Source organism: Octopus bimaculoides, chromosome 28, assembly GCF_001194135.2.
Source record: "Octopus bimaculoides isolate UCB-OBI-ISO-001 chromosome 28, ASM119413v2, whole genome shotgun sequence".
NCBI lineage: Eukaryota > Metazoa > Mollusca > Cephalopoda > Octopoda > Octopodidae > Octopus > Octopus bimaculoides.
This window is the reverse complement of record NC_069008.1, coordinates 14743836-14761450: the sequence shown is the minus strand read 5'-3', so window position 1 is coordinate 14761450 and position 17615 is coordinate 14743836. Positions and strand designations below refer to the sequence as shown.

General features: G+C 38.2%; 1 protein-coding gene across 3 annotated transcripts in view; it reads right to left on the bottom strand.

Moving 5' to 3' along the window:
* The window catches only part of LOC106878991 (histone deacetylase 2), a 219318-nt gene that overhangs the window by 186196 nt on the left and 15507 nt on the right, over positions 1 to 17615 (bottom strand). For all 3 annotated transcript variants that reach the window (XM_052977794.1, XM_052977793.1, XM_014928370.2), the window contains exons 2-13: positions 12870 to 12982; positions 11382 to 11499; positions 10095 to 10169; positions 9479 to 9617; positions 8683 to 8824; positions 7821 to 7913; positions 7174 to 7282; positions 5984 to 6124; positions 4219 to 4327; positions 3778 to 3836; positions 3079 to 3150; positions 666 to 800 (exon numbers count right to left, since the gene is read on the bottom strand). In XM_052977794.1, coding sequence (XP_052833754.1) covers positions 666 to 800; positions 3079 to 3150; positions 3778 to 3836; positions 4219 to 4327; positions 5984 to 6124; positions 7174 to 7282; positions 7821 to 7913; positions 8683 to 8824; positions 9479 to 9617; positions 10095 to 10169; positions 11382 to 11499; positions 12870 to 12944 — 1267 coding nt within the window. In that variant the 5' untranslated portion in view covers positions 12945 to 12982. The remainder of the gene's footprint in view (positions 1 to 665; positions 801 to 3078; positions 3151 to 3777; positions 3837 to 4218; positions 4328 to 5983; positions 6125 to 7173; positions 7283 to 7820; positions 7914 to 8682; positions 8825 to 9478; positions 9618 to 10094; positions 10170 to 11381; positions 11500 to 12869; positions 12983 to 17615) is intronic.

The following is a 17615-nucleotide window of genomic DNA, read 5'->3' as shown; positions in this document are numbered from 1 at the left end:
GGCACATAAAAGACACCATTTCGAGCGTGGCCGTTTTCGTGCGGGTGACACGTAAAAGCACCCACTGCACTCTCTGAGTGGTTGGCGTTAGGAAGGGCATCCAGCTGTAGAAACTCTGCCAAATTAGATTGGAGCCTGGTGTTGCCATCCAGTTTCACCAGTCCTCAGTCAAATCGTCCAACCCATGCTAGCATGGAAAGCGGACGTTAAACGATGATGATGATGATGATGATGATGATGATGATGACACAACTTGCTGCCATGTACTGAAGTCACAGCCTCACAATCGTGAACCAAATAACCTAACAACTAAACCATGTGCCTTCACACGCAATACAATATATACACATACATGACAGGTTCCTTTCAATTTCCGAGATGTATATATGAGGGGGAATTGAAAAGTTCCTGGTTTTTAGGGTGTTGTGAAAGGCCTAAGTGGAGGCCCAACCTTCCGAGTTCTTTTACAGGGCTTAGGAAAAAAAGGACCACTACAATAAGTGTGCAAATCTGAAGAGGGAAATAGGATGGATAAAATCATAATTAACTGATCTTTTCTGTATTTTCCTTTGCCTAAAGCCAGGAACTTTTCGGCATGCCCTCGTACGTACACACACACACACACACACACACACACACACACTGCAGCCCACAACAATATTTACCTTCTTTCCTCTCTTCATCCGTACGAGGACGCTTGGCTTTTGGCTTGTAGTTCATTCGGTCTCGTCTTCCTTCACCTTCATCTTCGCTATCAGATAATTCTTCGTCCCTCACGATCCTTTTGTCACTTGCCCTTACTATTTATGGTGGGACAGAAAGACAAGAAAGAAAACATTAGAAACATAAAACACAATGACCAAACTAAAAACAAATGAACCAACATCAAATATTTCAGCCTTAAACCACAAAACTTGTCCAGTCCCCCATCTCTTATCAACTCAGCCAATCAACACCCTCTAACAGCGATAGCTGATAATTGAGCAAAAGAGTCCTTTGGTTACATTTGAGAGCATCGCTTCATTTGTCCTATCCTAGTGTAGGTTTGACAGGTCTGCAGCACAACATACATATAGTCATCTCAATCCCGTATCCTTTAGCTTCTTGCATCTGACCTCATTACCACTTAGTCTTCCTTTCATCCCCCTCCACTGTCATTCCAGACAGTCAAGCTAATAAGGGACCAAACTAATGGTCACTAACTCTGCTAAAAATAGCTGTCAAATCTCACTGCATGGCCTCTTTGGCAAATTGCTCCAGGCCAATTAAACCCTATTAGTGGACCCAGGCCGACACACACACACGACAGATTTATTTCAGTTTCTGTCTATCAAATCCATCCACTCACAAAGCATTGGATGGCCCATGGTTGTAGTAGAAGAGACACTTGCTCAAAGTGTCAGGCTGTGGGACTGAACCTGAAACCAACAGGATTGCAAATCAAGCCTCATTGATATTTTTTTTAGGAACCTCGATTTTTCTGTCAAATAATAACCTCATGAACTTTGACGTCTGAGACCCTCCAGCCATGACAACAGCGCTGTGATACTGTGGCATTTGATATCAGTTGGCAATAATTGACAAACGGATTTATCTCCCTTTAAAGATACACAAAGACTTGTGCAGCAGACATTTGAGGAGTTGAGCAGAAAAAAGGGATATTTCCTAGGAAGAAATATTGAATTTAAAGCAGTGGTTCTCAACCAGGGTCCATATAAGATTTTTAGAGGGCCACACTAGCAAAATAGTAAATTGGAGATCCACAGCAATATTTAAAGGGTCCATGAAATGTTTTGATTTAAATGTATGTATTGCATGAAACGGCTGGGTTTCTGTCTCTTGACATTTTAACATAGTTCAACCTATACAAGTCAATGTGTGAATAACAAAATAGGAATTCTGAAAGAAGTATCTATCAAATTACTTTTTTAAACATCAAAATGGCCAGGGGTGGGAGCCACTGAAATAAAATAGTAAACAAAGGGGTCCACAGATAAAAATGACAACCACTGGTATAAAGGACCTAGAGACAATGTTTTAATTAGGGGCATTTAAAGGATCTAGAGACAATGTTTTAATTAAGGGCAGGTTTAAATGACCTAGAGACAATGTTTTAATTAAGGGCAGATTTAAAGGACCTAGAGACAATGTTTAAATTAAGGGCAGGTTTAAAGGATCTAGAGACAATGTTTAAATTAAGGGCAGATTTAAAGGATCTAGAGACAATGTTTTAATTAGGGGCATTTAAAGGATCTAGAGACAATGTTTTAATTAACAGCAGGGTTCAAGAGGCAGAAAATCTGGCAAATCTTGGATTAGATAATGTGACATTAAAGAAGCATAGATGAGAGAAAGAGAGGTATAAAGAGAGAGTGACAGACAGAGAGGTGAAGGAATGTGGCTTAGTGGTTAGTGTATTTGGCTCAGGATTGTAAGGCTGTGGTTTCGATTCCCAGTGGCATGTTGCATCCTTGAGCAAAACACTTTATGTCATGTTGCTTCAGTCCTCTCAACTAGCAAAAAAGAGAGTTGTACCTGTAGTTCAAAGGGCCAGCTTTGTCACACTCAATGTGTCACGCTGCACCTCTGAGGACTACATTAAGGGTTACATGTGTCTGTAGAATGCTCATCCACTAACTAGCACGTTAATTTCATTGATTGGATCAACTGAAACACTCGTAACTGACACAGTACCAAACAATGCGAGAGAGAGAGAGAGAGAGAGAGAGAGAGAAAGAGAGAGGGGATGAAGGGAGGGAGAGTGAAGGAAAAAGAGAGGTGGAGAAAGACAGGAGGGAGAGAGTGAGGGAAATAGAGAGGAAAGTAGAAAGAGAGAGAGAGAGTGGGGGAAGTTCATTGAGAGTAGAAAGACAAGGAATTCTAAATAACAGAAACCCATGGAGTTCTTGGGAATCATAAAAATCAAAATTGGAACAGAAGGGATGTTAGAAGTGAAAATGAAAATACAAGAAAAACCTGGGGGGGGGGGCAAGTAAAGGGAAGAAAATATAAAAACACTGCAAAGGGTGGTGGAAGTAAAGATGGGGTGGAAAGGTGGAGGTGGAAAATGATACTCACTAGAAATTCTCTCATCAGGATTTTCTTTGTCTTCATCATCACTGTCTTCGTTAACAGCATCATCTGGAATTGCTGAATAACAGAAAAAAAACACACACACAAACATACATAAATAAATATATATATATATATATATAAATCTATCATAATTTTTTTTGTGTTTTGCTTTCCATGCTTGCATCATCGGTCAAACAAGTTTAGTGAAGCAGATCTTCTATGGTTGGATGCCAGGCGGAATATTTGAGACGAATGACACTGCTTGTATGACAGTGATGCTCATTTACAACTTTCATGCAATGTCAAGACACAAAACACACAAGGAGTGTTAAAAGTTCCTGACTTTAAGAGTGTCGTGAAAGGCCTGGTTAGAGACACAAACTTCCAGGCTCTTTTACAGGGCTTAGAAAAACTGAAGAACCGCTGCAATAAGTTTGTGAATCTGAGAGGGGAATATGTTGAATCAAATCATAATTAACTGATCCTCCTGTATTTTCTTTTAACCAAAGCCAGGAACATTTCAGCACTCCCTCATATAAATACTTGATAAACGGCACACACAAAACTCTTAGTCAAGTCTTTTTTATAGCAATTTGGCACCAGTTACACCTTCACTCATATAGACTCACACTCAAGCACTGTGGTGCCCAATCACAACAAAACACAATGTTATTGTGTCATTATTGTATTTGTCTGTCTTACCTTGCATTTGGACTCCAGGGGCATGGGGGAGCATTCTCAAGTTTTCATATAAGCGTGATCTGAAGTTAGAAAGAAAATATAAAACATTAACACTACAGGGATATCATCAAAGACAACATACACATTGCACCCACAATTTGACTTGCCAGTATTTTCAGAACAACAAATCATCTGCTGACTTTGTGCCAAGACAGAATAAGAGATCCCTTTACCAGGAAAGCAAGTAGGGGTTGGTGATAGGAAGAGCTTCCTGCTGTACAACAATGCCTCCATAATATATTCATCTAACCGATGCAAGAATGGGGGAGGGAAAAACACAGGACACAAAAATGAAGGAAATAAAAGAACATATAGAGAGAGAGGGGAGAAAGAAAGAGAGAGTGAGAGAGAAAGAGTGTGTGTGTGTGTGTGTGAAAGAGAGAGATAGAAAGAGGAACTTACTTTATCTTCTCCAGATATTCAGCTGTATTCTGGTTGGCCATATTGGAAGGGCTGATATGGAGTTTGAAATCAGGGCCATAATACTCAAAATAATCGTTGTATGGTAACTCTGTGAAAGAGAAACAGATATATATACATATATGTATGTGTATATATATATATATATATATATATATATATATATGTATATATACACATATATTAACATGTTAACTACTACGGCCTCTTACTGGACTTTACCAGTAACACCACGTACTTCCGGTCACACTGCATGCTGTTTAATTAGAAAGAGATGTAATTTGGTGGGGAGGGCATTTTTTTCATTTTGAAATTAACCAGTTAGCATTCAAATTATTCTGTCAAATGTAAAGCTTATTTATTCACATTGTTGTGAATTAAACAGGTGTTATCTTGTAGCTTTAAGAGTTCGATGATGTGATTGTTTATTTTTAAGAATGATATAGGTTCGGTGTCAGAAGCTGGATATGGCCAAGTAGAACATTTTGGCCAGATATGGCCAGTTTAAATGTTAAAGGGTTAGACGTCAATATTTAGCACTCACATTATTTAACCCTTTAGCATTATCCCTCTGTCCAGGTAACCAATGTACCTCCTCTACAGCAAGACACCTGTTTCTGTTTCTCTGTCTCACTCTAACTTTTCATCATCTGACACAAGATCACGTCCTCCAAGTTCCCCTCCCCACTAAAAGAATTTTCGTCTGGCAAGTTACTTGGTGATCTTGCCAGTGTTGGTGCCACTTATAAAGCATCCAGTCCACACTGTAAAGTGGTTGGCATTAGGAGAATCCAGCTGTAAAAACCATGCCAAAACTGACCTCGCCTATGCTGGCGTCACATAAAAAGTACTCTGTCCACACTGTTGGGTGGTTGGTGTTAGGAACGGCATCCAGCTATAAAAACCCTGCCAAAACAGGCTCCCGTTAAATTGTCCAACCCATGCCAGCATGAAAGGTGGACATTAAATGATGATGATGATTATTATTCTTCTGTCAAATGTAATGCTTATTTATTCACTTTGTTTTGAATTTATCATGTATTATTTCTAAGCTTTGAGATTTTGATGATGCAACTGTTTATGATTTGAATGACATTGTCCAGTATGCGTGAGAGGCCAGATCTGGTCAGTTTGAACAGGTAGAACATTCTGGACCGAACATGGCCAGTTTGAAAGCTGAAGGGTTAAATATCCTTGAAGCCATGTCAAAAGTTACAGAATAAAATATTTTCTCAAATTAAGAAAATGTACCACCAGTAATGCAATACGGCAGCTGTGCGAAGTTTGCAATGAACCACCAAGGGTACATGCAGTGGTTAACATGTTCATGCCACTGGTAGAATTAGGGGTTTTGAGGGAATTGCATGGTAACTGTGTGTAAGAGAGAAAGAGAGATACATATAGTGCATTGTCAGGTAAATTCATTTCTTTCTTCCCAAAATTATTTGAATTAACATGAAGAATATTTACAGGTCCCAGACCAAATGCTGTGGCCATGCTGGGACACCATTATCATTCATTTTTACCTTTTTTTTTTCTCCCTCCACCCCCTCCAGTTATTAGCTTCAAATCCTTAGCAGCAATATGTAAATAGACAGATACATACATTGGCAGAAGTGGAAGTAGATATTCAAATATGCTGACATACACCATGGAATTTCCATGGCTCCCACTGCTGTCAATTATTACAGATGTGTTAACAATGAAAAGTAATAAGTAATGATAATGACAAGGCAAGCCTGTTTACCATTGGCAATTTCACAGTTAAGTGCAATAGAAGTCTCATGAGTCCAACACCGAGCAACGTTCCGGATGGTGTAGCCACCACCACCCAACATTAACAACGGTAAATTCCACTGCTTCATAAATTCCACGCATTTACCATGACCTGGGAAAATAGAGGAGAAAATAATGAAAGAGATGAGAGAAATAGAGAAGAAAGAGAAATAGAGAAGAAAAAGAAATAGAGAAGAAAGAGAAATAGAGAAGAAAGAGAAATAGAGAAGAAAGAGAAATAGAGAAGAAAGAGAAACAGAGAAGAAAGAGAAACAGATGAGACATGGCTGTGTATGATTAGCTAACAATGAGACCTACACTACATGTTATGCACACAGGAACACCTTCATATCTATACACACACACATATCCTTTCTACCAGTGATTCTCAAACCATACACACACATATCCTTTCTACCAGTGATTCTCAAACTATTTTTAATCTATGGACCTCTTTGATTCCTGTTTAACTCAGGCGGACCCTGATAAAAAAAATTAAATGTTCAAAAATATCCTATTTATATTTTTGTAATTAAAAATTGTTGTAATATTTTGTGTATTGTAGAAGTTTAACCAATTTATTGCAGATAATTTTCAACAAAATCTTGTATGGAACCCAAAGGGTCCAGACCAACCCCAGATAAGAATCACTGTTTTCTACAAACACTATATGGAATCCACAGATACATCTTGTAATATACCACCACTCAACAACCACAGAAGATCAAAAGCAGTCACAACTGAAAGCATGTCATGAACTGAAAAAACAGTTGGAAGCTAATCCAAACCTTTTTCCAAAGGTCATCACTGGTGACAAAAGCCGGTGCTACAGCTATGACCTGGAAATGAAGCAGCAATCAAGTCAATGGAAGCATTCAATATCAGCACGCCCTGAAAAAGCACCATCAGGTGAAGTTCAATGTCAAGACGATGCCAATTGCTCAAGGATGCAACACACTGCCCAGTCTAGGAAATGAACTCATAAACCTTATGAACCTATGTTCAATACTCTAACCACAGGGCCACATGCCTTAAGAAACACCCACACATACACTTTTGAGTCTTTGTCCAGAAGTGTCAATCTCTGTCAGGCATTATCAGACCTATACCTCACAGACTTTGTGCCCCTCCACCTTTGTAAGGCTATTCCAAACTGCTTACCTTTTAAGGTGAGGTTAAAACAACCCAGACGATCTCCTGACAAAGAATCTGCCCCACATTGCAACACAATGGCACTTGGTTGGTACATCTCCATTACTTTATTGATAACCTGAAATAATACAAACAGAATTCATTCAGCACTTTATATGCAATATACATACAGAAAAGCCCCCAGAAACAGCTGTTGGACTTATAACACCTTTCTTCCACCTCTTCAACTTTCTCTGTCATTTGTACTGTGTAAGTTGGATCTATTAATATAAATATCTATTTATTTGTACTTAAATATTCATCGTTTGAAAGCCCCCATCTTTTGCTTTCTCTCGTTTTTCATCTATACATATATACAAATATATACATATATACATCTATACAAATTTTGTGATTCATGCCCAAACTATATTGTATTTAATCTAATTTGCTTATCAGCATAATTGCCTCTACATAGAAATATGCACACACACACACACACAATTCATAATTTAACATTCATGTTTGATGCTTGCAGAATCTAGCTGGTTCAAACACAAAACAGGTAGAATATTTGGATTAGATATGGCCAGTGTAAATACATAAGGGTTAAACATTGTGGGTGGGTGGGGGTGATAATAGGAAATGAATCAGTTGAAAGAAAAAGGGGTACTTACAGGTTTAAAAATAGATTCGTAGGACTCATCATCGATACCGTCTCGAAGTGGGAAGTTCACTGCGTAATATTTACCTTTACCAGCACCAATGTCCTGCAAGAGACAAACAGACAGACACATTGAACACTCCAGAATTAGTTGGAGGTGGGCATAGGAGTCAGATTGGAATCAACACGAGATTAGGAGTAACCCCTTAGCAATCAGATTATTCTGTTGAGCATAATGCTTGTTTATTAGCTCCACCTTAGCGAAGGCAGAGATATTGATTTCAATTGTGTTAGTTTATTTGTTCATGAACAAGATATCTCAAGAACTGCTGGATAGATTCCAATGAAACTTTCAGGGTTGTTTTGCCTCATGACTGCCAAGAACTGATTAGATTTTGGGATTGATCCGGTACCAGACAAGAATTCTGAAATATAAATTACACTGATTCCACCCCAGTACTTGAGTGCTACTTATTTTTTATCAACTTCAAATGGATGAAAGGCAAAGTTGACCACAACAGAATCTGAACTCAAAATGTAAAGACAAAACACCAAGCATTTCATTCAGCATGCTAACAATTCAGCCAGCGTACGGCCTTAAACATGAAATGATGGTTTCAAATTTTGGCACATGACCTGCAATGCTAGTGGAGGGAGAAAGTCAATTACACCAATCTCAGTGATCAACTGGTACCTATTTTATCAACCTTGAAAGGACGAAAGGTAAAGTTGACCACAGCAGAATTTGAACTCAGAACGTAATGATAGACAAAATTCCACTAGGCATTTCGTCTGGCATGATAACTGTTCATGTCAGCTCGCCACCTTAAATAAACAAGAGATAAATAAAGCAAGGCATTGCTAGGACAACATACGCGGAGGTCTCCAGTTCCAGGGAAGTACTCTCCATATTTATGGAAAGACACAGTCATCACTCTGTCTGTGGTGTAAAAAGCCTCTTCAACACCGTCGCCGTGATGAATGTCAATATCAGCGTACAGAACTCTCTGGTGATACCTGCAACATAACAACAACATCAATATAGCAGCAGCAGCAGCAACAACACAGATACTGAATCACACAAAACTCTGGTGACACCTAGAGGACAACAATACTGTAGTACAAGCAGGGGCGTAGCTAAAATAAATGGCGCCCAGGGCAAGCATCAAAATTGCGCCCCCCACCCCACCAAAAAGTGGAAACTCACAAAAAAATATCTAGGGGTGTGGAAACTCGCATAGAAAAATGTTGAGTGGCATAGATGAAAAGATAAAAAAAATTTTTTTAATGGCTTAATTAGAAAATGATCTTGGCCAAAATTGTGCCCCACTCAAAGTGGCACCCAGGGCAAGTGCCCTGCTTGCCCCACCCAAGCTACACTCCTGATTACAAGTATACTGTATATATATATATATATATATATATATATATATATTCTTTTATTTGTTTCAGTCATTAGACTATGATCATGCTGGGACACAATCGGGAAGAAATTTAGTCAAATGGTACTCGTTTTATCAAACACTTTTGCTGAACTGCTAAGTTATGGGAACATAAACAAGACTCTCTTTCTCCATCAAACCAAAGAATTCCCCCCTGCCCCTCAATCTCTGATTAAACCAACTTCTCCACTCACACTCAAAGACAGACAATATACAAAGTGCTACTTACTTCAGCAACTCCAGGATGGCCAGGACGATATCATTCACATAACAGAAACCAGATGCTTCAGATTTTTTCGCATGATGCAAACCTCCTGCCCAGTTGACTGCAATATCTGCAGCTTGTTTGTTCAGTTTGACTGCACCCGCTGCAAAACAAAACAGTACACAGGTTCAAATACAACAGGGGAGAAACATTGAGAAACAGACTTAAACATTTACCCTACAGAATCTTCAAATCCAGAGAATTCACTTGTCACCCAGTTCAACACCACCACCTCGTCCTTGGGTATTATTAGCAGAGTCTACTCTGTTCCCACCCAGTTTAACACCACCACCTCGTTCTTGGGCATCATTAGCCAAGTCCAGTCTGCTGAAAGAATTTAGGCATTTAGAAACAACTACTTATCCTAAAGAGTAGTTAAAAAAATAGTTTTTTTTAAATCAAGTTTTGAATCCGGCAATGTATCTGTGGGGTCTTTGACTTAGACAATTCCATAGCAGTTTTGTTTTAAGATTTACCTGAAAGTCAAAGCCACCAATTCTGGGAAAGGAAATATTCAACAATATGTATAGGCAAGCAAGAGAGAGATAAACGAAGAGCAGAGAGAAATGTGTGAACTTACCAACAGATCCACCAGTGGACAGCTGACAGAACTCATACATGCCATCAAATACAGGACAATCTTCTCCGACATTGACTTAAAATAAAAAGAGACAGACAGACATAAGGATCACAACACTGCTTTCACTTTGCGATTTAAATTAAAACTTTCCATCAAAATACCATGTTAATTTATGACCCAAACAGTAGCTTCATAATGGCAGAGTTATTTTACTAAATTATTATTTTCAAAATTAATTACAACAAAGGCAGCATATTACAACAGAGTGGTTGGCGTTAGGAAGGGAATCCAGTTGTAAAAATCCTGGCTGGCTCTTGTGGTACCATCCCACCCATGCTAATATGGAACGCAAACGTTAAATGATGATGATGATGATGATGAAATATGCTTACAAAAGCTTAAACAAAGATTTTATCTTTGCAAGAACCTAGAGTTAGCCATTTTCACCTTTTAGCATTCAGAATTACTCTGCCAAATGTATTTATTCCCATTGTTTTTAATTAATCATGCATTATTTCAGATTCCAGACTGCAATGATGTGATTGTTTGTTTTTAGAATGACATTGTAGAGAAGGTGAGGGGATGCTGGATTTGGCCAGTTTGAACATAAAACACATAGAATATTTTGGCCCTAATATATCCAAGTTAAATGCTAAAAGGTTAATGAAAACCCACCTAACACTGCCCCTAGTATTATGAGAAAAAAAAAACTTCATGTTTTGACCCTTCAATGCCAATCTACCAGAGACCATTCCTATGATACAAACTTTCTGATTCAAAGTGATCTAAATTAAAACCTTCCATCAAAATTCCAAGTTAATTTAAGTTCCAAATGTCCAGTTAAATAAGGACACAGTTATTTAATAGAATTCATTATTTTCAAAATTAATTAAAAGAAAGGCAATGAAAGCATCAAAGTGAAATTCCAACACTGTTTTCACTACTGTGTAGCTACAGTGAACATTCATTTCACTATTTACTAATATAGAAATAACCACACACACACATATATATATATATATATATATATATTAAACAATATAACATCTACAGATATTTTTTTGTTTTATGGTGAACAGTTCTACATAGAGAAGATAGGGCAATAGAGAAGTCACGGCAGATAGAACAAAAGAGGAGACAGCAGCAAATAGGACACAGGGAAGACAGCAAGGGGGGGACAAAATAGTAAATTGTGGACAGAGCAAGAGATGAAAGAGTGGGCAAAACAACAAAGGAGACACAGTTAAACCAGAGGACGGAAAGGGAGAGAAAAAAAGCCCAACTTACAGCGTTGCATCTGTTTGTTATATTCAGACATATTGTCTGGTCGAATGCTTCTTAAAAATTTGATGTAATCATCGCTGTGGAATTTTGTCATTTCTTCCTGGATTGCCTTGTGGGGTCTCTGAAACATTGCAAACAACACAAACAAACGAGATTAGTTTTGATAAAGCATAGGGGCAAGCATGGAGGATGGATATGTGTTTATGATGGTTTGTTTTGGAATATGGTTTGGGCTTCACTCTTGCGGCATGGACGTCGTCAGTTGGTGTCTGCCATCATCGTTACGAGTTGACTAATACCTTGCGAGTGAACTCTGTTGGGTGAAAATTGGAAAAATCGTATTCCCCATTTCTCTGACCATGTCACTTTCCTCTCACACTCATGAAATCACCCCACTAGTCCACTGACCATATCCTTCCTTAACCCTTTAGTGTTCATGTTACTGTCAGTTGTAATGCTTATTTATTCACATTGTTTTGAATTTATCATGTCTTATCTCATAGTTGTTGAGATGTAACTCTTTACATTAGGAATGATATTGTAGGGTAGGTGTAATATGCTGGATCTGACTGGTTTGAACTGGTAGAATATTTAGGCCGGATATGGCTGGTTTGAATGCTAAAAGGTTAAACTAACCTTGTGCTTCAAGGATTTACTCAGCCACCCTATAACTATCATCTTTATCTTCTTCCCAGCTATTCCCACCCACATCTGTACAATGCTGAGTAGCCATATATCTTCTCAATCGCAGGGCGTCTGTGCTCATTCCTTTCAACACCTGGCACAAAGTCACCTCCTCCTCTCAAATACTTCACTCCAATTAGACAAAGGAGCTTTCCTTTTTCCATTTTTTCTTCCTGTCTTGCAACTTACTTGGCAACCACACTAGTGCCCCTCGCACAAGAAAAGCACCCAGCACATACTGTCAAGTGGTTGACATTAAGAAGGGCATCCAACTATAGAAACCATGCCAAAGCTACATTGGAGTTTGATTCAGCCCCCAGCTTGCTGGATCGTGTCAAACTGTCCAACCCTTACCAATACTGAACTAGACAAATGATGATATATCAGAATGGGGTGAAAAGTTCACAGACTGCCTACAAAGGAGTGATGCTAGAGCTGTGAAATCTTGCATGCATTAATTTCAACTCTTCATATTAACTGCATTGTTTCTTTCCAGGTAAGCCGACCATCTGACTGTTCAAAGAAGACTTCAAAAGAAACTAGTGGCAACTTGTCTTGAAAATCAACAAAATTTGGCATTGTGATGTTATGAAGTACCTGCAGAAAATAGGGTTAGCCCCCAAAGACATTCATACTGACACGATTGCTATATTAGAGGACGATTAGAATGTTGCAGAAAAGAATCAGCAAGACAAATTCTTCAAGCCAAGCCAACCTGCAGGTAACACCTGAGAGTGGACCAAGAATGAGGTGGTTGGATAAGAGTAGTGGTCAGAGATGGATAGGTGAAAATGAAATAATACTCACATATATTTCCATTTTTCTATAGAGGCCATAATTGAGAATCAGGTTGTGGGTCATGCGTATACGGTGAGGTTTCATCGGATGTCCCTGCCCATAATAGTAATTGCCAATGTCACCTGGAAGACAAACAAAAGCAAAAATGTTTGAGGGAAGAATACAAATGGAACTGTTTCAAAGAAGATAAATACATAGACAGGTCTGCATTTCAGTGTGTTTATGCCTGATCTTTAGCATACTTCTGTGTCTGCTCAAATCACAATCACGGGAAAAGTTGTTGATAACTCTTACCAACAAAAGCAAGGCTGATAGATACACACAAGTGTTGCAAAATAAGTTGAATTACCAATAAGCATCAGCTTGGATGACACTTTATTCAACTGACAGAGGAAGGTGACCAATCAAACTGATTATATAAACAGAATCTTGGTTGGTCGAAAATGTCTTGCCTCAAGCTCTGATTTTCTGCCTATTCTTGTCGGAGCCTTTGATACGGAGCATCAAATTTTTAATCCCTTTCACATTTATAAAATGTCAAGCAAACTTTAAAATTTGTCATTACCGTTTTAGCTGGGAGACTAAACTGATAGTTTGGTAACCCACTGAGATAAACATTAAAAATCGAAAGGAGAAAATAAACAGCTTTGCAAGTTTAACTCAGTGTTTATTGAACAAGAGAGGTGCGAAATTTAAGAAGCGACTTGTTAGAATATACACATCTGTGAGGAGACATAAACAAAAATAGCAAAAATCTATTATACCAAAAGAACTAGTAATACATACAAGTGTTCTATGAAGACAATATAAAATTGCTGCATAATTCAACATGAATGTGAAACGGCATTAAACGCTGTATAAGGTAAATAAAGGTTTCTGTAGGAACACTAAATCATATTCACTTAGTGAGTTTACATGCGCAAGGTTGAATTATAATGTTGTGGTCAGTGTTAGATGCAGTAAGAGTTGGTAGCAGTGATGTCAGAGGTGATGAATTTCATTGTTCTAATGCAGAGAAAGCAAGCAATAGCTTCCTGGAGGCAAACACAAGCTAGACTTCTTAAGCGGAGAAACACTGATCTATTTAAGGAAATTCCTGGGCTCCATTGCAATAGGTAGAAACTCCAAGCAATGTAAAATATGGCCTGGACCATGATTACCAGCATGAACATCGATCTTCGAAAAGTATTTAACCATTTAATGGTTTTAGTAAATTTATACAGAAAAAATAAAGCATTATACTGTCCAGCATAAATAAAAGTCAACTTCACTATGTTTTTGCTTCAAAAAACATATTCTGACATTAAATGAGTCAACTTCTGGTATGTATATTTACATTTGTACATCATTTTTCATCAAAAACCATTTCTAAAAAAATTCTGGAAATGATCTAACTGTGTAATTCATAATTTAATAAATGGGTTTCAAATTTCGGCACAAGGCCAGTCATTTTAGGAAAGGGACTAAGTTGGTTACATCTACCCCAGTGCTTAACTGGGGTTTATTTTATCCACCCCCAAAGTATGAAAGGTAAAGTCAACCTCGGAAGAATTTGAACTCAGAATATAAAGACAACAAAATGCCACTAAGCATCTTACCTGGTGTGTTAACGATTCTACCAGCTTACTGCCCTAAGTTTGTAATTTAATATAATTTATGATTTTGAAATAATTAAGGCGCAGGAGTGGCTGTGTGGTAAGTAGTTTGCTTACCAACCACATGGTTCCGGTTTCAGTCCCACTGTGTGGCACCTTGGGCAAGAGTCTTCTACTATAGCCTCGGGCCAACCAAAGCCTTGTGAGTGGGCTTAGTAGACGGAAACTGAAAGAAGCCCGTCGTATGTATGTATATGCTGATGTGTCTACGTCCCCATAACTTAGCGGTTCAGCAAAAGTGACTGATAGAATAAGTACTAGGCTTACAAAGAATAAGTCCTGGGGTCGATTTGCTCCAGCATGGCCGCATTTATGACCATACTAGTGCAGTCTTCTCTCTTGCAAACTACATCTGATGCTTCTATTACCCAATTTTTCTCAACATATTTACACCATTGTTGTTGTACAGGCACACTGACATTGCACAACCAGCAGAGCATGCTGGCTTCATTTCTTTCAAGCCCTCACATATTCCCTGCAGCCACAGCCCATGTTTCGCAGCCATATAGTATAGCTGTACATACACAATCAGCCCTTCACTCTGAAGGAGAGGCCCTTTGTTACCAACAAAAGTAGTAGCTCTCTGAACTTTGACCAGCTTGATCTTATTCTAGCATCTACACTTTCAGAGCAGAGCATCCTCCTCCACTGCTAACTTGGTCACCTAGGTAATGGAAACTCTAAGGATTCTTCCAGATATTTGAGGAAGTCTATTACCTGTATATTGTTGGTGTTTATTGAACCTGCGCAGCTGCCAAAAACAAATTCTGCTTTCTGTTAACTTTCCTGTGATTTCACTACACCTTTTATGTGTCCATAGCTTACACTGGGTACACCAAATGGAATTTTTACCTTCACCTTTTCTACATACTAAACAGGGTCATTTCCCTGAAAGGATTAGTAATTGTTTTGTTTTCCTGCTTTCTAGTACTCTAAGGCCCGAAAACTCTTTAGCATTTAAACCAACACGTATCCAGCCCAAATATTCTACCTGTTTTACGTTCAAACCAGTCAGATCCAGCCTCTCACATCTACCCTACTATAATGTTATCCTAAAAATATGCATCCACATTAAAATTTCAAAGCTCAGATAATGTACGATTGATTTCTAAACAATATGAATAAATAAACACTAAATTTCACAAAGAAATCAATGCTTAAAGGGTTAATCCCAGGCCTTGCCCAACACCTGAAATTTCTTCAACTCTACTATACATTCAGCAATAAAAACAAGGTCAGACATAGAAGACTTCCCAGAGGCAACTAGTCTTAAATTTCACTGTTATGGCCTGGAGGACTCTAATAAACAAGAGAGGGCTGAGAACTAATCCTTGGTGAACTCCTAGCTGCATGCTTAATTCATTGCTATACCCATTGCTAACTTGTACTTTACTGACATCATCCCTGTAGAAAACCTTGGCTGGTTTTCTACCCCTAACTTCTCCATCAACCACTAGATAAGGGAGGAAGGGACCCAGTCAAAGGCTTTCTCCATTTCAACAAATACCAGGTACAACAGTTTATTTTTCACTAAACGCTTCTATTGCAATTGGCTTACTAGGAAGATACCATCAGTAGTGCTTCACTGGCATTAAACCAAACTGCATCGCAAACAGTGTGTGTGTGTGTGTGTGTTGCACCAAAAGCCGATATGAGTTTGTCTCAAGGTAACTACTACAGTATAGCTTGTTCTAGCAGAACATCCATGTTTTAAGTGGAGATGAATATATATTTAACCCTTTAGCACTTAAACTGGCCATATCCAGCCAAAATTTTCTACCTTCAAAACTTGCCAGATCTGACATCTCGCACCTACCTTACCATTTTGAACATGAACAGTTACATCATCAAAATCTCAAGTTTACAAGATAATGCAGGATAAATTCAAAACAATGTGAATAAATAAGTATCATATTTGACAGAATAATCTGAACGCTAAAGGGTTAATCAGGTTAATCTATTAATCCTGACACATTTCAGCAGAAATACAGTAACAAAAGGGTAAACAACAAGACTGTAGAAGATTATCTCTGCTAATCAACCCAAAACATACAGGAATTCTACTTTATGTTCCCCATGTAATCCCTCGTAACATTTACATTTTGAGGGATTTTCTTAAATTGTTTGCAAATTTGTATTCTACATAGGAATTCATACAATGCAAAAATATTTTTTTGTGTAATTTTAGGGGTATTTAGCTGTTATTTTTAGCACATCTCACGACCACCTCATACTATCCTCATTTGTTAGTCTGACATATGCTTTTCAGTATCCATCTTCTCATAAATACATTGAATGGTCTTTTGCTGAGATTTAAGCCAAAAATTCAAACTGTCCATCCAAACAGTATTTTTTTAAAATTCCACAATTTAAAAAAAATTATTTTTTCATTCACAAAACTTTTCTAAAAAGTCCAAAAAAATAAAGTTATGAGGGGGTTATATGGGGTTCTTTAAAGCAGAATTCCAACATGCATATTAGAAGTAGAAGTATTATCGACATGGACTTTTATAATAAACAATGAAATGGACAAGGTTGTTTAGCCCATGGTCAGCCTAGATCCAGCAGACTTATGATCAAAAATGTTCCAACAATAACTGTCCCATCTTTTATTCAGACATAGTATAGCTTGGACTAATTGTATGTCCTTTCCTTGCTGTTTAAACCCAGGTCAAACCTGCATCAGACCTATGATCCCACCTTGTATCTAAGACTACATTATCTAATGCCCTTACTTGTTTAGCCACAAGTCAACCCTGCAGCAGACCTATGATCAAAACATGTTCCAACTGTGACCATCCAACCTTTTAGTCAGACATAGTGTACTTAGGGCTATATTGTCTAATGTGTCCTTCTTTGTTATTGTCTAGCCCCAGGTCAGTTCTGATCCAACAGACCTACGATCAAAGATATTCCAACTGTGACCATCCCATCGTTTATTCAGACTGAGTGTATCTTGGACTACACTGCTTGGTCAGCTCAGGGATATAGCAGAAGGCACTTGTCCAAAGTGCCATGGAATGAGACTAAACCTGGAACCATGTGGTTGAAAATACAAGACTTCCTTTTGTACACCCCAAAAAAAAAACCCATTTAAAAA